Raw genomic sequence first — 22435 nt, forward strand, 5'->3', positions numbered from 1 at the left:
AAATACAAAAAAAAGAGTAAAACTGTTAAAAGACTAGTCTACGGGCACTGTATCTGAAAGCACGGAGCATTCACAATAAGGTAGACATATTAACAGCATGAATAGATGTAAACATGTACAATATGATTGTAATAACAGAGACATGGTTGAAGGGTGACCAAGGCTGGGTACTGAATAGCCAAGAATACTCGATATTTAGGAAGGACAGGCAAAAAGGAAAAGGAGGTGAGTGGCATTGTTAGTTAAGGATGAAATCAGTGCAATAGTGAGAGAGGATATTGGCTCAGAAAATCTAGATGTAGAATCAGCCTGCTTGGAGCTAAGAAGCAACAAGGGGCAGAAAGCATTAGTGGGAATTGTTTATAGGCCACCAAACAGTAGTGGTAAGGTAGAAGACAGCACTAAACAAGTAATTAGAGGTGCATGTAACAAGAGTGCTACAGTAATCATGGGTGACTTTAATCTACATATAGGCAAACCAAATTAACAATCTTACTGTGGCAGATGAGATCCTGGAGTGTGTACGAGATGATTTTTTAGATCAGAACGTCAAAGAACCAACTAGGGAACAGGCTAAAAGCAAAATATTGCAGATGCTGGAAATCTGAAACAAAAACAGAAAATGCTGGAAAAACTCAGCAGGTCTAACAGCATCTGGGGAGAGAAAAAAGACAGAGTTAATGTTTCGAGTATGAGCTCTGAAGAAGAGTCATAATGATTCGAAATGTTAACACTGTCTTTTTTCTCTCCACAGATGCTGTTAGACCTGCTGAGTTTTTCCAGCATTTTCTGTTTTTGTTAGGGAACAGGCTATCCTAGATTTGGTATTGTGCAATGAGAAGGGGTTAATTAATAATCTTGTTGCACAGGGTTCTTCAGGAAACAGTGACCGTAACATGATAGAATTCTTCATTAGGAGAGAAAGTGAAGTAATCTGATCTGAAACTTGGGTCCCAATCTCAACAAAGGTATGAGACATGAGTTGGCTAAGATAGGTTGGGGAACTTCATGAAAGGTATGACAGTGGATAGGCAATGGCTAATATTTAAGGAATGAATGTATGCATTGCTACAGTTATACATTCTTTTCCAGCACAAAAACACAACCAGAAAACCCCTTACTCTGAGATTATGCCCTCTGATCCTGGACTCTCCCACAAGGGGAAACAACCTCTCAACATCTACCCTGTCAAGCACCCTTAGAATCTTATATGTTTCAATAAGGTCGCCTCTCATTTTTTCAAACTTCAATGAGTGCAGGCCCAACCTATTCAACCTCTCCTCTTAAGAAAATCCCTCCGTACCCAGGATCAACCTTGTGAACTTTCTCTGGACTGCCTCCAATGCTACGTCTTTCCTTAGATAAGAGGGCCAAAACCGTTCACAGTATTCTAGGTGTGGCCTAACTAGTGCCTTGTATGGTTTTAGAAAGATGTCCCTATTTTTCTACTCCATTCCCTTTGAAAAAAAGGCCAACATTCCATTTGTCTTCTCTATTACCTGTTGAGCTTGTATGTTGGTTTTTGGGATTCATGCACAAGGACCCCCAAATTCCCCTGTGCTGCAGCTTTCTGCAGTCTTTCTCCATTTAAATAACATTCAGCTCTTCTATTCTTCCTGCCAAAGTGCATAACTTCACATTTTCCCACATTATGTTCCATCTGCCAAGTTTTTTCCCACTCACTTAACCTATCTATATCCCTCTGTAGACTCCTTGCCTTCCCACCTATTTCTGTGTCATCTGCAAACTTGGCGATAGTACATTCACTTCCCTCGTTTAAGTCATTGATAAATACTGTAAATAATTGAGGCCCCAGCACTGATCCCTGTAGCGCTCCACTAGTTACAGGTTGCCATCCCAAAAATGTCCCCCTTATCCCAACTCCCCGTCTTCTATTAATTAGCCAATCCTCTATCCATGCTAATATACTAATCCCAATGCCATGGGCTCTTATCTTATTAAGTAGTCTTATGTGCAGTACCTTATCAAACACCTTTTGGAAATCCAAATATATTACGTCTTCTGGATCCCCTTTATCTATCCTGCTTGTCACCTCTTCAAAGTATTCTAATAAATTTGTTAGGCATGATTTCCCCTAGATGAAGCCATGCTGACTCTGCTTGATTAGATTATGTATTTCTAAATGCTCTGCTGTTACATCTTTTATAATAGACTCTAACATTTTTCCTATGACATATGTTAAGCTAGGGGGCCTATAGTTATCTGTTTTTTGTCTCCCTCCATTTTTGAATAAGGGTGTTACATTGGCCGTTCGCCAATCCTCTGGTGCTTTCCAGAATCTAACAATTCTTGGAAGGTTATGAACAGTGCATCCACTATCTCTGCAGCCACTTCCTTTAATATCCCAAGCTGCAACCCAACCAGTCCCCTGGACATACGCAGCCTTCGGAGACACTGGTTCTTGGTCATTTCCAGTGATGATATGCGCCATCTGTAGACTCTGGGTCTAGCTAGGTATCGGTCGCGATGGCATGCTGTGGCTCTTCAGCCCATGAGCCCCAGCCATCACTTCTTCCCAAGGGTGCTGATCCTCCCTCCGCCCATTCAGGCACCTTTGTCACTCTCTTCTCCTTCATCTCAGCCTTCTGTAAGCCACGAAGCATTCAGCTAGGTGAGCAGGCTCCATGCTCCTGACAGACTCCTCTTGCAACATGAAAGAGAGACGCGCACGAGTTAGCATTGATCTCCAAGGGACCTCTCATGGTTACATGTGCAGCTCCAGCTCTGTTTCAAGGCCTAACATACAAATATGAAATAGGAGCAGGAGGTGGACATTCGTCCCTTGAGCCTGCTCCACCATTCAATAAGATCATGGCTGATCTTGTGTTTCGAATTCGACATTGATCTACCCCAATAACCTTTGATTCCCTTGCCAAACAAGAATCTATCTACCTTCACCTTAAAAATATTCAATGACCCAGCCTCTACTGCTCTATGGGGAAGGGAATTCCACAGACCAACGACTCTCAGAGAGAAAAAAAATCTCTCATCTCCATCTTAAGTAGAAGATCCCTTATTTTTACACTGTGCCCCCTAATTCTGGTCTCTCCCACAAAGGGAAACATTCTCAGCCACCCTGTCAATTTCCCTCAGGATCTTATCTGTTTCATTAAGATCACCTCTCTTTCTTCTAAACTCTAATACATGCCCAACCTTTCCTCATAAGATAACCCCTTCATCCCAGGTATCAATCAAATGAACCTTCTCTGAAATGCTTCTAATGCAATTATATTTTTTTTAAGTAAGGAGACCAAAACTGTACACAGTATCCAGATAACTGGCTTATCTTTACACCCTTTCTTGCAATTCTCCAGTCCTCTGGAACCACCCAGGTCAAAGGAAATTTAGAAAATTATAACCAGTGTCTGCTTTAGTATCAAAATAAAAACAAAAAAACTGCGGATGCTGGAAATCCAAAACAAAAACAGAATTACCTGGAAAAACTCAGCAGGTCTGGCAGCATCGGCGGAGAAGAAAAGAGTTGACGTTTCGAGTCCTCATGACCCTTCGACAGAACTAGTTCTGTCGAAGGGTCATGAGGACTCGAAACGTCAACTCTTTTCTTCTCCGCCGATGCTGCCAGACCTGCTGAGTTTTTCCAGGTAATTCTGTTTTTGTTCTGCTTTAGTATCCTTGGATGCGTCTCATCTGGTCCTTGTGCCTTCTCAGTTTGAAGTACAGACAGCCTATCCAATTCCTCTTCCTAATCAATTCTAAACCCTTCAAGTGAATGAGCTACCCCCTCTTTCATGATGAACGACACGGCATCATTTTCCTTGGTAAAGACAGGTGCAAAGTATTCATTTAATACCTCAGCCATGAACCCAGATCCCATGCCTGTCCCCTTTTTGATCCCTAATCTGTCCAATTACTCATCTTATTACCCTTGTTACTATTTATATACCTATGGGAAGACTTTGGATTCCTTTTTACATTAGCTGCCAGTCTCTCCTCATTGTCTCTCTTTGCTTATATTATTTGCATTTTCAATTCCCCCTGAACCATCCATATTCAGCCTGGTTCTCGGTTACATTGTCCACCTAACATCTGTCAAAAGCACACTTTTTTTTCTTCATCTTAATCTCTTTCTTTTGAAAGTCAGGGAATTTCTGGACTTGTTTGCCCTAACTTTCCCTTTGGTGGGGTAATATATATTAGCTGTGCCTCAATTATCTCTTCTTTAAAGGTAGACCATTGCTCAGTTACAGTTTTGCCAGCTAATCTTTAATTCCAATTATCTGGGTCAGATAAATCACAGAATCACACAATGCAGGAGAGGCCCTTCGGCCCGTCGAGTATGCACCAACACGTGCGAAACTCCTGACCTCCCTATCTAATCCCATTTACAAGCACTTGGCCCATAGCCCTGAATGTTATGACATGCCAAGTGTTCGTCCAGGTACTTTTTAAAGGATGTGAGGCAACCCGCCTCCACCACTCTCCGAGGCAGTGCATTCCAGACTGTCACAACCCTCTGGGTAAAAAAGTTTTTCCTAATATCCACCCCCCCAAACCTCCTGCCCCTCACCTTGAACTTATGTTCCCTCATGACTGACCCTTCAACTCAGGGTCAGCTGCTCCCTATCCACCCTGTCCATGCTCCTCATAATCTTGTACACCTCGATCAGGTCGCCCCTCAGTCTTCTCTGCTCCAAGAAAACAACCCAAGTCTATTCAACCTCTCTTCATAACTTAAATGTTTCATCCCAGGCAACATCCTGGCGAATCTCTTCTGCACCCCCTCCAGTGCAATCACATCCTTCCTACAATGATGACCAGAACTGCATACAGTACTCCAGCTGTGGCCTCACCAAGGTTCTATACAACTCCAACATGACCTCCTTACTTTTGCAATCTATGCCTTGAATAATAATAATAAAGGTAAGTGTGCTATATGCCTTTTTCACCACGCCACTAACATGCCCCTCCTCCTTCAGAGATCTATGGACACACACGCCAAGGTCCCTTTGTTCCTCAGAACTTCCTAGTGTCATGCCATTCATTGAATACTTCCTTCTCAAATTACTCTTTCCAAAGTGTATCATCCCACACTTTTCAGGGTTAAATTCCATCTGCCACTTATCTGCCCATCCTGTCTATATCTTCCTGCAGCCCAAGACACTCAACCTCACTGTTAACCACCCAGCCAATCTTTGTGCCATCTGCAAACTTACTAATCCTCCTCCCCACATAGTCATCTATGTTGTTTATGTAAATGGCGAATAATAGGGGACCCAGCACAGATCCCTGTGGTGCCCCACTGGACACTGGCTTCCAGTAACTAAGGCATCCTTCCGTCATTACCCTCTGCCTCCTACAACTAAGCCAATTTTGAATCCACCTCATCAAACTACCCTGTATCCCGTGCGCATTTGCCTTCTTTATAAGTCTCCCATGTGGGACCTTGTCAAAGGCTTTGCTGAAATCCATATAAACCACATCAACTGCACTACCCTCATCTACACACCTGGTCACCTCCTCAAAAAATTCAATCAAATTTGTTAGGCATGACCTCCCTCTGACAAAGCCATGCTGACTATCCCTGATCAAACTTTGCCTCTCCAAGTGGAGCTAGATTCTCTCCTTCAGAATTTTTTCCCATAGTTTCCCTACCACTATCGTGAGACTCACTGGCCTGTAGTTCCGTGGCTTATCTCTACAACCCCTCTTAAATAGTGGAACCACATTAGCTGTTCTCCAGTCCTCTGGCACCTCCCCTGTGGTCAGAGAAGAATTAAAAATTTGGGTCAGAGCCCCTGCGATCTCCTCTCTTGCCCCCCTCAGCAGTCTGGGACACAAATCATCTGGGCCTGAAGATTTGTTCACTTTTAAGCCTGCCAACATCTCCAATACCTTGTCACTCCCTATATTAATTTGCTCAAGAACCTTGCAGTCTCTCTCCCCAAGTTCGATACTTTCATCCTCATTCTGTTGGGTGAAGACAGATGTGAAGTATTTGTTCAACACTCTACCGATGTCCTCTGGCTCCATCCATAGATTGCCCCCTTGGTCCCGTATGGGCCCTACTCTTTCCCTGATTATCCTCTTCCCATTGATATACTTATAGAATATCTTGGGATTTTCCCTACTTTTACCAGCCAGAGCTTTCTCATATCCCCTCTTTGCTCTCCTAATTGCTTTCTTAAGCTCCACTCTGCACTTTCTGTACTCCACTAATGCCTCCGCTGATTTGTTCCCCTTGTACCTGCTAAAAGCCTCTCTTTTCCTTTTCATCATAACCTGAATATCTGGTCATCCATGGTTCACTGGGCTTGTTTCTCCTTCCTATCACACTAGAGCGAACATATTGAGCCTGTACGTTCCCCATGTCCTTTCTGAATGCCCCCCCACCCCCCGCACCACCACTGCTCCTCTATAGATTTCTCCACAATTGCTGTTCCCAATCTACCTTGGCCAAGTCCTGCCTTATTTTACTAAAATCCACCCTCCCCCAATCCAAAACATTTTTTTGCAACTTGTCTATTTCTTTGTCCATAAAAAGCTTAAATTGTACCACGTTGTGGTCACTATCACTAAAATGCTCTCCCACCACCACCTCAGCCACCTGTCCGGCTTCATTCACCAGAATTAGGTCCAGCACTGCGCCGTCCCTTGTTGGACCTTCTACATATTGACCTAAAAATTCTCCTGTACACATTTCAAGAAATCCATTCCATTCAACCCCTTAACACTGTCTATCCCAATTAATTTTGGGAAAGTTGAAATCACCTAATATAACTACCCTACCCTCTGAATCTTCTTCAGAGTCATATGAGCTTGAAACGTTAACTCTGTTTCTCTCTCCACAGATGCTACCAGACCTGCTGAGTTATTCCAGCATTTTCTGTTTTTATTTCAGATTTCCAGCATGCTCGGTATTTTATTTTTATTATGTGTCCAGGGAGTTTGTAGAGGTAAGGGGAGGAAAAGCCACAAATTAATTTAAACACACTGACAATGTTATATTTAAAGAACTAGAAGGACTAGAAGCAAATGTCGGTCAGCAAAGACGAGGATGGTAGCAAGCTAGGCAGACTACACGTGTAGTGTTTCAGATGAGTCGAAGTTTGTGCAGGGTGGAGGATAGGTCACTGCAGAGAATCAAATTTAGGAGTTAGCAAAAGCATAAATGAGAATTTCAGTGGCAGATGGGCTTGAGGCAGGTCAACACACTAGCTTTGTACTTGCACCCAGTAGCACTTTTCTGTGTCATTTTTTTCTCCCCCCTCTGAGCTGTGACTGATGGTAGGTCTACTTTCCAATTATTCCCAAATTAAACAGGAGGCATTTGCACCTGTAATTCACTCAATGACACCTCTCAACCAATATTCTAATAAACAGCAAATTGAAGGCACGTGGCTTTGAGCAAAGCGCCTGCTGCTGCAAGCTAATTAAATAATAAAAAAAAGACACTGAGCACCTGCCAGAGCCTGCCAATACTCTCCAATTAAATGGTATGCAATGGTTTTTGGCAAATTCTGAAAAGACTCAATATACCACAGAACTCTTGATCATCTTCCTAAGAATTGGAGGATTCTTTCAATAAACAAAGCCGTAAAATAAAGCCATGTGTATCTTACATAAGATTACACTGATGTAACTACGCATATAAGCGTTATAAAAAAATGAAGTGACATCAAAATATGATGCTGGCAATTTCGGTTCATTCCCAATTCCAATATTCTGTTCTAAGTAGCCACAGTGGTGCATCCAAAGTACATAAGGGGCTGAATTCTCCGGTCGGTGAGCGGAGGCGGGTCCCGCTCACCACGCGTAAAATGACAGGTAGTGACGTCGGGTGGGTGTCCCAACGTCACCGCGCGTCATTTAGTTTTCCAGTTCGGCTGTGCCCGCCGAACTGTCAAAGGCCTATTAAGGCCTGTTAAAAACAAATTTAAGCAATTAAATGAGCCCAGGTGGCCTTACATTTTTCATGAAACCTCATCCATGGGCGTGATAAGGTTTCATGAAGTGTTTTAAAATTCAATAAAATTTTTAAAATGATTCCTTGACATGTCCCAGTTCATGTGACAGTGCCACATGAGGGGGACATGTTTTAAAAGTTTTTAAATATCAAACTGATTTCTGAGCTCTTTTGCGCGCATGCACAGAAGAGCACCGGCCCCGACTCAGGGAATCCACCCCCCTGCCCACACAGGGAGCGCTTAGCACTTCCAGGTGAGTGTCACACTGGGCGGGCCTTAACTGGCCCACCCATATAAAATGGCGGCACAGCCCCGATTGGGGGTGCCAATTGGGTTTGTGCACCCCCCCCCCACCCAACAGGGGATAATTTTTCCCAAGGTGACACATGGCCACAACAGTAAAGAATGTGTGGCTAATGAATGAGATATTGGTAACAAAGCAGCGGTATTTACTGAAAAACAGACATTTGCAACTACATTTTTAGCCCTATTTAAGTACGCCTACTTACAGCTATTAAAAATAAGGATGATTTTTTTTTTTCTTATAAATTAGATTTGAGAAGTTTGAAAGAAAATATCAGGTCATTCAAATACTCTTAACATCATGCTTGCCTGAACTCAAAAGTGCCTCAGTTAGAACATCAATTCGCAGCATTAAAAATATTTCCTCCAATATCTTCAGATTATATCTGACATATTGCGATGCTGTATCTGAATGTAATACCAACGATTATTACTCGTATGAACATTCCCTTTTTGGCACAGGTTTATTAATTTCAAGCACATTTGAACAGACATCAACTTAGTTTCAAACTGAATCATTGTGGTTACAACACATGCACCACCTACTAACTGATGGCTAGTTAAAATATGGATTTGAGTCAATGGTTGATAACGTTGAGTTTTCAATGGCCAACAAAATAGTCTACCTAAATAATGTACTAGTTAAAATGTGCAGTCAAAACAGCAAACAGCCATGTTCCAGGTGTCATAGCCAAAGCTTTAAACACTTTTGTTCAATACAGATGTTCAATAGGAAATAAATCAAGTCTTGTGGCACCATGTTCACTCAGTTCATCTTCAGAGAGACTGAAGAGATACACATGCAAAATACACAGATATCCAGTTCACATCGCTACAGTACAAGTATAGGACAGTGACAGTCAATTCCCATGAAGATGCTCAGACTGCTTGTGGAATGACATGCATGTCTCAACCTGAGGATTCATCCACAACTGATCTTAATTCATAAGAACCAGACTTCCTTGATGCGGTGATTACGAGTGAGATTTAAATTATTCACTTCAATTATTTCTCATTTAACTCCTACAAATATCCACACTTTTTACAAAAAACAAGTATATGGAATATTGCAGTTAGACTTTCAATGAATGTGTTTAAAAATACTTGTCTTCTTACACTTACTTGCATTTAGAATTGCTACAAAGAATAATGTTGAAGATTTCTGTAGTTGTAATTTGAAGGTTATAACATTGTTAAGCAAAGTGTGCCAGGTACTGTTCAGAGCAGTGTAAAGGCTCCTCTGAAGACTGCGCTTGTGACTCAGTGCAATAACCTCAAAAATGTGAGTTGTAAATCACCCACATGACCTAGAAGTTCCTAAAATTCAAGTACTAGGTTTTCGTGACAAATTCATTTTTCAGCAATATGCTTCCTATATTAATGGGGTGGTAACATTTATCTCTCGAGGACTGCTTTAATTATGACCCAGAATTAAAACAATGCCATATTTTAATCAGTTGGAAGGTGCTGTCTTTTCAGGGAAAACCACCAGGTGTTCTTATTGGGCGGGGGGTGGGGGGGGGGGGGGGGGGGGGGGGGGGGGGGGGGGTGGGGGAGAAACTATTGTTATGTAAAATAATTTTGTTTTTCCAAGCTAGGGTTTATTCTTAGAGAATGGAGGAGTTATATATAAATATGACAACAGCTGTGGCACTGAATAGAAAAGTAGCACATTTAAAAATAGAAGAAAACAAAATTATTTTCATGTAAAAATGAATAGATTCTGAAGCTTTAATAGAAAAATGTGACCATTTGCAATCTCACTGATTTATCCTCATTCTTCTCTTCATCCAATTCCTCCTGAAGAAACCTGGGTTCATCATGTAACCTTCTACAACATGGAGGTCAGGAGTATTACAGATCAGAGAGTTCTCCAATGTTATCATCAAATTTCTCTGCAACTGTGAAGCAAAACCCATCCTTACAATTCACTATTTTTTCCTATCATTGTTCTGAAATGAACCAAGATCACAGTGGGTGCAAAGAACATGAAATTCATCGCAATTGTGACAAATGATTTTGAGAGAAGCTGCATTCAAATTATCAGTATCTGGTTGCCAAGTGGCCAATAATAAAAGGCTATTAAAGAACATATCCTAGTCTTTAGTTACAGATGGTGACAATGTTGCAGTTAATTAAAAGAACACTGCACCACCTTACCTGAAGGTCTGAAGATGTCCTTTAGTAAAGCTTCATCTACTGGTAATGATACTGATGCTCCTATATTGTGCGTCCAACTCTGTAAAATGGTTTGCAGCAGCAGGGTCTGGGCCCTTGTAGCTTGTAAAGTCAGACTGGGTAATTCAAATATGCATTCTGTTGTTGGGACAAATGGGCGTTTCATCCTATTGAAAAGAAACAGAAATCAACCAAGGTGTAAACTTACACAGAATGGATTTATAAAGAACGTTACACCACAGAAACAGGCCATTCAACCCAACAGATCCATGCTGACGTTTATGCTCCACCCAAGACCTTACTTAGTCACACACAACAGTATATCCTCTTTTCCTTTCTCTTATGCACTTAATCTAGCTTCCCCTTAAATTCATCTATATTATTCATCTCAACCACTGCACATGCTCAGCACTTGAGTGAAGAAGCTTCTCCTGCATTCCTCATTTGATTTATTAATGACTGCCTTATGTTCATGGCCCCTGGTTTTAGACTCACAAGCGGAAACATGTGCTCTACATATACCCTATCATACCTTTTTCCAGTTTTAAAGACTTCAAACAGATATTTTTAGTATATAAATTTATAGTATATAGTTAGATTGGTGAAATACAGGCAATTACTATTACTTATACTAAATAGTAATGGCATTGGGCTTGGGATGACAAGTGGCAGGAAACATTTGAGCCACTTAAGTGCCAGACAATGGCCATTTCATGAAACAGAAAATTACCACAGCCTGACCTTCACATTCATCACCTTTGCTACGATCAACATCTTAGGCAGTAACCTAACTGGACCAATCATCTGAAGAGCATATCAGGACAACTAGGGCAGAGGCTGATTACTCTGTCACAAGTGTCTCACTTCCTGACTCTTTGAAATATCTCCAACATCAGACATACAAATCAGGAGTTGAATGAATTAATCGTCATGCACCTGGATTGATGCAGCCACAGAAGCCACAAGATTATTCAAATAGTACGATTTTACATTACTCATGCTCCTAAGCTCAATGTCAAACCTATCCATCACTGGCATACTATGGCTGCAGTATGTATGTGCTTGCTCCAAGACATGCTACAGCAATCCACCAAGCTTGCTGCCAAGAAAACAAGAAAAAAAGTCACACGAATGCCATAAAATTTAAGTGACACATCATCCTGACTTTGAAATATATCACTGTACTTGCACTACCACTGGGTCAAACTCTTGAAATCACCAAAATTACCATTGTGGGAACTCCACCACCATAAAGACTGCAGCAGTTCAAGAGAGTAGTCCACCAACAACTTCACAGAGTAAAGAGGAAAGGGCAATAAACATAGCCTTGTCAGCCACACCCACGTGCCGGAAACAAATATACAAATAACAAAATGAAGTTAGGTAAGAAATGCTTTCTGCAGCTGTAACATTTAATAAAGTTGACTTTGGGTTCATCTTTTTTTTTCGTTCTGCCAATCCAAAATAACTGGATCAGATGCATGGCAAATACTTTCTCAACTATTTTGGAAGCAGTCCAAGGAATGATGCAGGTTGAATGATGCGGGTTGAACTAGGCTCAAACTTCTTTGTTTTAAGCTGTGAAAGGCCACTTATACTGGGTTATGTATACAGATGGACTTCCATCACCTCTTCAATGAATAGCCAACACCATTTAAAAAAGCATTGTGCTTTTTTGACTAAAAAGCCACAACACACATTTTGTTATATGAAAGCTATGAGCTAGTACAATTGTTTTGTTACATGGCTGATACATGGCACTCTGCAGCAACAGGCATAGGATTGGAAAACCTGTGCCCAGTCTGGCATACTTCTGCTATAACTGGTAGGAGTGTACTGGTATAGCTTAAAAATATAAAGCACATCCTGAGCAAGTCAGGTCCTAAACTCTTTCTGAACCAAGGATGCCCTTGTGAGTGCCAGAACCTCTAACCACCATTATATGGTGTTGTGATAAGGGGGTGTGGGCTAGCAATGAGGAATCCGTGGATAACGAGTTCCCATGCCCTGGGCCTCAATGGCTTTTGATACATGGCTGGTGCAGGAACAAGACTCGATCTACCAGCCAACCTAGAGGCAGGCGTTAGGACACTTGGGTAATTAAGGCTGTATTTCAGAGCAAAAAAGGGTGCCAAAGTTGTAAACAGAGAATGCAAGTGTTAGCAAGGATATGGAGATTGTGGTGAGCAGTCAAAGACAATGGTTTCAGGCATCATAATCACGTGCTGCAGAAATTGTAGTTTGTCTGAAACTGGATGCAGGACAAGCACTTTAATGATACGGTGTTGGGACAGAGTTGTGATGGAATGGTAAACCTGGGCATCAACATCAAACAAGTGGAAGACTGGCCACTTTCACCTTCAAAATATCACACTTCTCCATACTTAATGCAGACACTTACACATCTGCAGTAAGTGTTCACAGCTTGAAGAGCTTTGGCTCAGAGTTATTGAGCTGGGGGCCATGCTGCAGATACTGTGACACATCAGGGAGGGGGAAGGTACATGGATACTTTACACCAGGAGGCAGTCATACTGCTTAGGACAGGGTCTTCTGATTTGGTCAGTGGTCAGGGACAGTAGAGCGAGACTGCAAGTGAGGCAGGTAAGGGTTCCGAGAAGGCAGAAGTGCAGGAGCCTCGGCCTTTTCTTTTGTCCAACAGGTTTGAGGTTCTCTCAGCTTGTTTGGAGGAGAGTGGGGGCTGCAGGATGGATGAGCTGACTGACCATGGCAGCGTGGTAGAGGGAGCCATTCAAGTGGGGGGGGGGGGGGGGGGGGAGCAAAAAGGAATGCAGTGGTAGTAAGGAACAGTATAGTGAGGGGGGTGACACTGCTCTGCAGGAAAGATCAAAAATCCAGAGGGTTGTGTTACTTGCCCAACGCCAGGGATTGGAGCATCTGCTCAGGGCTGGAGGGGAACTTGCAGTGGGAGGGGAGGATCCATTCATCATGGTCCATGTAGGTGCCAGCGACATAGTCAGTATGAGGAGCTAGGCAACAGAACCTCAAAGGTAATATTTCTGGATTGTTACCTCAGTCACATGCAAATTGACATAAGGGAAATAAGATTAGAGAAACAAATGCATGGCTCAAAGACTGATGTAAAGAGGGGTGGGCTTCAGTTCATGGGAACCATTATGCACTGGCACCAGTATTATACCCTGCTGGGACCGGTGTTCTAGCCAGCATATAGGGAAGTAGAGAGGGTTTTAAACTAAACAGTCGGTGGGGGTAGGGGGAGGAATCAAACTGGGAAGATGTGGTAATTCAAAGAGTAGCAACAAGGCAATACATAAAGATATTAATATGAGAAAAGATAAACAGACCATGACAGGAATGGATAGAGAGTACAAAGCTAAGGGTACATCAGTAAGTAAGGTTAGAGGTTACAAAAATATTAAAAGGACAAAACTAAAGGCTCTGCATCTGAATGAATGTAGCATTTGTAACAAAATGGATGAATTGAAAGTGCAAAGAGAAATAAATAAGTACGATCTGATAGATATTACAGAGTCTTAGCTGCAGGATAACATAAATTGGGACCTGAATATTGAAGAGCACATGACATTTAGGAAGGACAGGGAGACAGGAAAAGGTGGAGGGGTGGTTCTGTGAATTAATGATGGTATTAGCACTTTAGAGAGGGTGACCTAAATTCAGAAAACCAGGATGTACAGATTGTTTGGGTAGAGATCAGAAATGATAAAAGCAAGAAGTCACTTGCAGGAGTGATGTATAGGCCGCCTAACAGTAATGACATGGTAGGGTGCAGTATAAAGGAAGAAATAATGGGAGCTTGTCAAAAAGTTAGCGATAATCATGGATGATTATCTATAGACTAGATAAAATCAGATGGGAAAGGTAGCCTAGATGAGGAATTCATAGTGTTTTAGGGATAGTTTCCTAGAACGGCATATTCTGGAGCCAGTCAGAGAACAGGCTACACCAGACTTGGTATTGTGCAACTAGACAGGGTTAATTAATGATCTCATAGTAAGGTGTCCAAAGAGCAGCTATCAAATATGACTGAATTTCACATTCAGCTTGAGGGAGAGAAAAGTAGGTCCAAGACGGTATTTTAAATTTAAATAGGGACAATTATGGGGGCATGAAAGCAGAACTAGCTAAAGAGAACTGGCAAATGAGGTGAAGGGATAGGTCAATAAAGATGCAGTGGCAGACATTTAAATGGATATTTCAGAATATTCAGAATAGATACATCCCAACGAGAAGGAAAAATTCCAAGGGATGGATCCATCATCCATGATTAACTAAAAAAGTTAAAGACAGTATCAAACTTAAAGTAAAAGCATATGATTACACAGGTGGCAGATCAGACAACTAGACAGTGTTGTGACGTGACAGGTGATATGTGCCAGGCGGACCAAATGCACAAGAAAAACTTGGACACACGATAACAATGGTTTTGCAATTTATATTTATTACAAGAAGGCTTATGCACTGAATTCAGAAGAATTGAGTCCACTGACACCTTTACAAATATTAAAATTAAGTTAAAACATTTATTAGCAAAAGAAAAAAATTAAAACAATGAACACACACAAGATTACAATTACACAGTTAGTTCAACTCAACAGTTCCCAAAATTCTTAATTAAACAGGCTCCGAAATACACACCCGCTTTAAGCTAAAAGTCCAAAATAGATATGAAATTACAAAATCAACCCAGTGAAATTACCACAGCACCCACTTGACAGTGGAATTCCAAAGGCTCGTAACACAACTTTAGTTACTGGATGCAGCAGGCTTCTGCTAAAGTGGCTGGAGACTTTTCCCCAAGGACTGTTTCACACAGTGTACCTTTCGATCTCATACGGCCACATCCCCTACATTGTCTTCCATCCCTCTTTATACGTTTCCTGTCTCCTTAATCTGTAAATTCCTTTGCTCTCCAGGTCTTTGGAAATTTACTCATCCCATAATATAAAAATCTTTCATGTTGTCAATATGGCTTCTTTCCTTTTGGGAAAGAGAGACATAATAACCTTGTCCTATTTATCATGTAAGTTTCGAATATCCTACCATGCCTTTGAAACCCAAATACATTTCCACTTACCTTAAAATGCAAATTTCCTTCACACCCGACATGCTGCCCTCATCCATGTTTACTCATTAGCAAATCTAATGCCTTTTTACACCTAGCTTCTTTTGATAATTTCAACCTTGCGGTCTATCTGACTGTAATTTAATTAAATCAGCCACACAGATAACCATAAGTCCACAATAATATGAAAAATATTATAGTTTTGTGACAACAGAATATAAAAAACAGCAGGGGAAAACTAAAAACTTAATAAGGAGGGAGAAATTAGAGTACGAGAGAAAAATAGCTAGAAGTATAATGACAGTAAGAGTTTCTATCGATATTTAAATGAGAAGTTTTAACAAAGTGAACATTGGTCCTATAGAAAGTGAGTCTTGGGAATTAATAATGGACAATAAAGAGATGGCAGATGAATTGAACAGGTTTAGAGGATGCAAGGAACATCCGAGAAATATCTGTAAATCAGGAATTGGAAGGGAACGGAGGCGATGGTGTAGTGCTAGCTAGAGTAGTAGTCCAGAGACCCAGGGTAATGCTCTGGGGACCTGGGTTTGAATCCCGCCACAGCAGATGGTGGAATATGAATTCAATAAAAATCTGGAATTAAAAAGTCTAATGATGACCATGAATTCACCCAGTTCTGCTGAAGGGCCATGAGGACTTGAAACGTCAACTCTTTTCTTCTCCGCCGATGCTGCCAGATCTGCTGAGTTTTTCCAGGTAATTCTGTTTTTGTTATGGTAAAAACCTATTTGGTTCACTAATGTCCTTTAGGGAAGGATATCTGCTGTGCTTACCCAAACTGGCACACGGGTGACTCCAGGCCCACAGCAATGTGGTTGACTCTTAAATGCCCCCCGAAATGGCCCTGCAAGTCACTCAGTTGTATCAAACCATTACAAAGTCACAAAAAAGGAATGAAACCGGACCGACCACCCGGCATCTACCTAGACACCGGAAACAACAATGGCAAACTCAGCTCTGTCGACGTTACAAAGTCCTCCTTACTAATATCTGGGGGCTAGTGCCAAAATTGGAAGAGCTGTCTCACAAGCTAGTCAAGCAACAGCCTGATTTGGTCATCCTCATGGAATCATACCTTACAGATAACGTCCCAGACATCACCATTCCTGGGCATGTCCTGTCCCACTGGCAGACATGGCGGCACAGTGGTATACAGTCGGGAGGGAGTTGCCCTGGGAGTCAACATCGACTCTGGACTCCATGAAGTCTCATGGCATCAAGTCAAACAAGGGCAAGGAAGCCCCTGCTGATTATCACGTACCGCACCCCCTCAGCTGGTAAATTAGTGCTCCTCCATGTTGAATACCACATGGAGGAAGCACTAAGGGTGGCAAGGGTGCAGAATGTACTCTGGGTGGGGGACTTCAATGTCCATCACCAAGAGTGGCTCGGTTGCACCACTTCTGACCAAGTTGGCCTAAATGACACAGTTGTGAGACTAGATCTGCGGCAGGTGGTGAGGGAACCAAATAAAGGGAAAAACATATTTGACCTCATCCTCACCAAACTGCCTGCCACAGACGCATCTGTCTGTGATAGTAATGGTAGGAGTGACTACCACAAAGTCATTGTGGAGACTATCCTCCACCATCTTGTGTGGCGTGACCACCATGCTAAATGGAATAGATTTCAAACAGATCTAGCAGCTCAAGACTGGGCATCCATGAGGTGCTGTGGGCCATCAGCAGCAACAGAATTGTATTTTGACACAATCTGTAACCTCATGGCCCAGCATATCCCCCACTCTACCATTTCCATCAAGCCAGGGGATCAACATTGGTTCAATGTACGGTACAGGAGGGAATGCCAGGAGCAGCATCATGCATACCAAAAAATGAGGTGTCAACCTGGTGAAGCTACTTGCAGGACTACTTGCATGCCAAACAGCATGAGCAGCAAGTAATAGACAGAGCTAAGCGATCCCACAACCAACAGATCAGATCAAAGCTCTGCAGTTCTGCCACATCCAGTCATGAATGGTGGTGATCAATTAAACAACTCACTGGAAGAGGAGGCTCCACAAATATCCCCACCCTCCATGATGGAAGAGCCCAGCACATCAGTGCAAAACATAAGGCTGAAGAATTTGCTACAATCTTCAGCCAGAAGTACCAAGTGGATGATCCATCTCAGGCTCCTCCGGAGGTCCCCCTGCGTAACAGTTGCCAGTCTTCAGCCAATTCGATTCACTCCATGTGATATCATGAAACGGCTGAAGGCACTGAACGCTGCAATGGCTATGGGCCCTGACAACATTCCAGCAATAGTACTGAAAACTCGTGCTCCAGAGCTTGCCGTGCCCTGAACCAAGCTGTCCAGTACATCGATAACACTGGCAGCTGCCCAGCTACGTGGAAAATTGCCCAATTACGTCCTGTACACAAAAAGCAGGACAAATCCAACCCAGCCAATTACCACCCCATCAGCCTACTCTTGATCATCAGTAAAGTAATGGAAGGGATCATCGAAAGTGCTATTAAGTGACACTTGCTTAGCAATAACCTGCTCACTATCACCCAGTTTAGGTTCTGCCAGGGCTACTCAGCTCCTGAACTCATTACAGTCTTGGTTCAAAAGAACTGAACTCCCCAGGTGAGGTGAGAGTGTAACTGCCCTTGACATCAAGGCTGCACTTGACCAAGTGAGGCATCAAGGAGCCTTAGCAAAACTGAAGTCAATGGGAATAAGGGAGAAAACTCTCTGCTGGTTGGAGCCATACCTACCACACAAAGGAAGATGGTTGTGGTTGCTGAAGGTCAGTCATCTCAGCTCTAGAACATCACTGCAGGAGTTCCTCAGGGTAGTGTCCTTGGCCCAATCATCTTCAGTGGCTTCATCTCTGATCTCCCTTCCATCATAAGGTCAGAAGTGGGGATGTTCGCTGATGATTGTTACTCATAATAAGAGGTTGTGGTGGAAGAATTAATCCAGGCAGGTCTCTTGGTTAAAGCTGTTTTATTTCCAAGACAACTCCTTAGTGCCTCTAACTTCTTCATAGCTTCCACACAAAAAGTGTTCCAGCTGTACCTTTTTATTCTATTCATTTGGGATAATTAATGCCTATCATCTGTTTAACCACCATTTGGTTTTAACAAGATGACTGCCACATTAACAAATTCCCCGTTTTTCATTTTTAAAAACTAAAAAAAACTTGAGCACCTTTATTCTTTAAACAAACAGAAGGAAATAATGTCACGTATTTCCACATCTATAATTTCCGAATTTATCTAGCAGGCGCTTCTTTTTGTAAAACAGTCTGATAGTTGGTGATTTGAGTCAGCCCATTATATCTTAGAGATCTCTTTTCTTTCTAACATCTCCTTTATGCTGGCTAAGTCTATTCGTAGCCTTTTTTCCGTGACACTTTTCGTGGAATGAACGTTGTCCCAAAGAGACCGGTTATCAACATAACATTCTATGGGCAAACTTTTCCCACATTGTCCCTTATATATTTCTGTCAATATATTGGACAATATCTAATGCCTCTACTAAGGCGAACGTTTCAGCAGCTAAGGTGCTTTTCACTACTTTTTTTAATTTCCTGGCCTCCCAAGCCAGTGGGCAACATTTATCGTTCTTTCCCATCAAGAATATGATGAACCCTGCTGTGCTAGAGTATCCATCTGGAAGACTGGCATGTGAAGCATCGCTAAATGACCAACCTCATATCTTCTGGATCACCCAAGGTTGGAAACTTGAGCACACGTCTCTTCAAATTCAATTTTTTTGAGTGTTTTATTTGCTCTCACAACTTGCTCAACCGTCGCTTGTTTCATCATGGTACTCAGCTCCTACACATTATAACTAGCGTCAGGCCTATTCTGAGTGCAGAACCAGTTCAATTGCCCAATCAACCTTCTCAACTGTTCCATTTCTTCCTTGGTAGCAGGATCTTCTTTTTGTGAGGATCTACCATGGGCTATTGGGATATAATTAACATTTTCTAGATAAGATTGTTGATTCAATGTCACTCCTAACTTGGTCTGCTTAATGTCTAAACCTATATATTTAAAGGCCCCAGAAGCCTAACTTCCCACCTGGAATTCCTTCTTTATTTTCTCAATTACCCATTGTTCAAATTCTACATATCCTCCCCATGGGAAATCATCAACATGCATGATAAAGATCCCAGCTAGTTCCTCCTTATGGTACCAGTAGAACATCTTAGGGTTTGCTTTTAACTGAATGCAACCTATTTTCAACAAGACCTCTTGATGCATCATTCAACCCATAAACACTTATTCAATTTCCATAGCTTTCCTTCTACATCCCTGGCTTATTTGGGTGGTTTCAAAAAAACCTTCCCTTTGAAACTTCTCAATCTGTAAAAACATAGCCTTTATATCAATCGATTTGAACTCCCAGGAATAGGATGCCAAAATAGCTTTAAAAAATCTTCAAACTCACTTTCCCCACAGTAGGCGAGTCCACTGATCTCCTCGTCTCTCTTCAAAGCCTTGGGCTACTAATCTCGATTTGGCCTTATATGTGCCGTCTGGGAGTACCTTTCCTGTACAGATCCATCTGTGAGATACCTGTCAGGTATTTCAGAATATACCCCAAATTCCTTCCAACTTTCTAACTCTTTCCGTTTGGCTTCCTTTATCAGCTTACTTTCCAATTTATTAGCAGCTACTAGAATCTCTGTCATAAGGGCTTCTACTTCTATTGAGATTGCCAGCTTGCTCTCTAAGTCTTCCTTGTTAAGCTATGGCCTCTACTTACATTCCTCTCCTTTTCTAGACTGTTACCATATGATTGTCCTCCCATGCGAACAGAACTCCGTGATCTTTTTCTAGGGCCATGACCACTTTCTGGTCTGCAGTCAGAATTCGTACTACAATTTCTGGGTTTCCACATCTGTACCTTGGTTTGCCAAGCAATAGGTCTTGTCTCCTGTCCGTCATCCTGCACATTTAGCCAAGGCTTGTATTTACCAGTGGTCCTTCCTGCTCTCCCTGTGATGGTGGCATCCCTCCACACGCTGGTCCCTTCTGGCATGTATGTTACCTTTGTTCCTACTTTGGGTAATTGACCTTTTGGACAAATAGCGTTGTCCTGTGCCTCAGTGTTACTTTGCTCATAACCAGTCAACCCTGTATCTGCTGTCGTCTGTTCCTCATAACTACCCAGTGTGTGTGTATGTGAAGTACATGGTGCCTCCTCGCGTTATGTCCTGTTCAGAACCTGTAATGTTATAGTCGGTACCAATTAACCATGAAGAATGTACCCTAACAGTTTGATTACCGTGTGGCACAATTATTACTTTCCCATCACTCCCTATAACCTTGCAAGGTCCTTTCCACTCCTTCTGGCCTTCCCTTTCATCATATGCCATGGCTCCTTGTCTAAACTGTATTTCTGATGGTCTTATGGAGGTGCAGTAGGGCCTGCCGAATTTTCTCCGAAACCTCAGCTTGAATTAAAACATTTCTGCCCACATGCAAAGCGTTCAGATGAGCAGAAAAAGTGGACCTAATGTTAGTCCCTTCTAGAGCAGCAGGAACATTTGACAACGCCAAAGGTAACTTCGGATTTCTTCCTTACACCAACTGATACGGACTGTAGCCCCCAACCATTTGCAGAGAATTCTTTGCGTGCACCGCCCATGCTGGCACCATTTGCCGTTTACAACCTGGTTGATCAGCTAATATTTTATGTAACATGTCATCTATTACTTTCACAAAGGTTTCTTTCACAAAGACCATTACTAAACAGGCTCTCAGCTGCAGTGTGCATAACTATGATGTTTGAATTTTCGCACATATCTCGAAATTCCTCACTGGCGAATTCCCCACCTTTATCTGTGAGGAGCTTGGCTGGTGTTCCTAATCCTGTTCCTAACCATTTCCCCATGAACTTATCAACAATGGTCCTTTTGTTTTTACTATGTATCACAGTGGATAGACTACATCTGGATGCCATATCTATGAAGTGTAGTTAAAAAATACCCCTGTCCTTGTCCCAAACTTTCAAGTCATCGCCACTGCATCGTTAAACTCCCTAGCGAGTAGCAGTTCACAACAGGTCGTGGTGGTGTCTTGCGATATTTAAGGCAAATTTCACACTGAGCAGTGACTTGTTCAATAAGATCATCATATCCTTTATCAACCATTCCCGCATCTCGAAGCAGAGTCTTCAGTTTCTGTGGCGCTGGATGTGCAAACTGTCTATGTAATTTCCAAATGATCTTCCTTTTGTCCACAAATTCTCATTCTCAGCAGTTAACAACAATAGTGGGTATCTCGCTAGAAACCACATCAGTACTGAGAAACAGATTGATCCCTGCTATCTTACAAGGGAGGACCACCCGTTTGGAGAATGTTAATGTATTGCCGTCTCCGAGCCTGAAGCAGGTAGAGCTTTCATACTCCTGACCTTCCGCCGGTCTGTCACATCGAGAGACTCTGGATAGCAGTCAAGTCAGTCCATGCCGCACACCGTAGAAGTGCAACCACTGATCAGAGCTGCACAGTTGAAGGAATCTAGCATCAAGATACTCATCACCGGATTCAAACTCTCAGTGATCAATACTCACAATAAGAGGTTGTGGTGGAAAAATTAGTCCAGGCAGGTCTCTTGGTTAAAGCTGGTTTATTTCCAAGACAACTCCTCATCGCTACTAACTTCCTCATAGCTTCCACACAAAGTGTTCCAGCTGTACCTTTTTATTCTGTTCAGTTGGGATAATTAATGCCCATTACCTGTTTAACTACCAATTTATTTTAACAAGATGATTGCTACATTAACAATGACTGCACAATGTTCAGCACCATTCTCAACTCCTGAGATGTTGAAGCAATCCATGTCCACATGTAACAAGGCCAGGACAATATCCAGACTTGGGCTGACAAGTAGCAAATAACATTCGTGCCACACAAGTGTCAGGCAATGACCATCTCCAACAAGGAAGAACTCA

General features: G+C 42.2%; 1 protein-coding gene across 10 annotated transcripts in view; it reads right to left on the reverse strand.

Moving 5' to 3' along the window:
- LOC121278899 (vacuolar protein sorting-associated protein 13B-like) overlaps window positions 1–22435 on the reverse strand; it is a 1102197-nt gene that overhangs the window by 786813 nt on the left and 292949 nt on the right. For all 10 annotated transcript variants that reach the window (XR_005943292.1, XM_041189400.1, XM_041189399.1 and 7 more), the window contains one exon: window positions 10410–10594. Coding sequence is in view for 9 of the 10 variants with exons in the window: in XM_041189400.1 (XP_041045334.1) it covers window positions 10410–10594 (185 nt within the window). In the remaining variant the exon portion in view is untranslated. The remainder of the gene's footprint in view (window positions 1–10409; window positions 10595–22435) is intronic.

Source organism: Carcharodon carcharias, chromosome 6 (assembly GCF_017639515.1).
Source record: "Carcharodon carcharias isolate sCarCar2 chromosome 6, sCarCar2.pri, whole genome shotgun sequence".
NCBI classification, from domain to species: Eukaryota; Metazoa; Chordata; class Chondrichthyes; order Lamniformes; family Lamnidae; genus Carcharodon; species Carcharodon carcharias.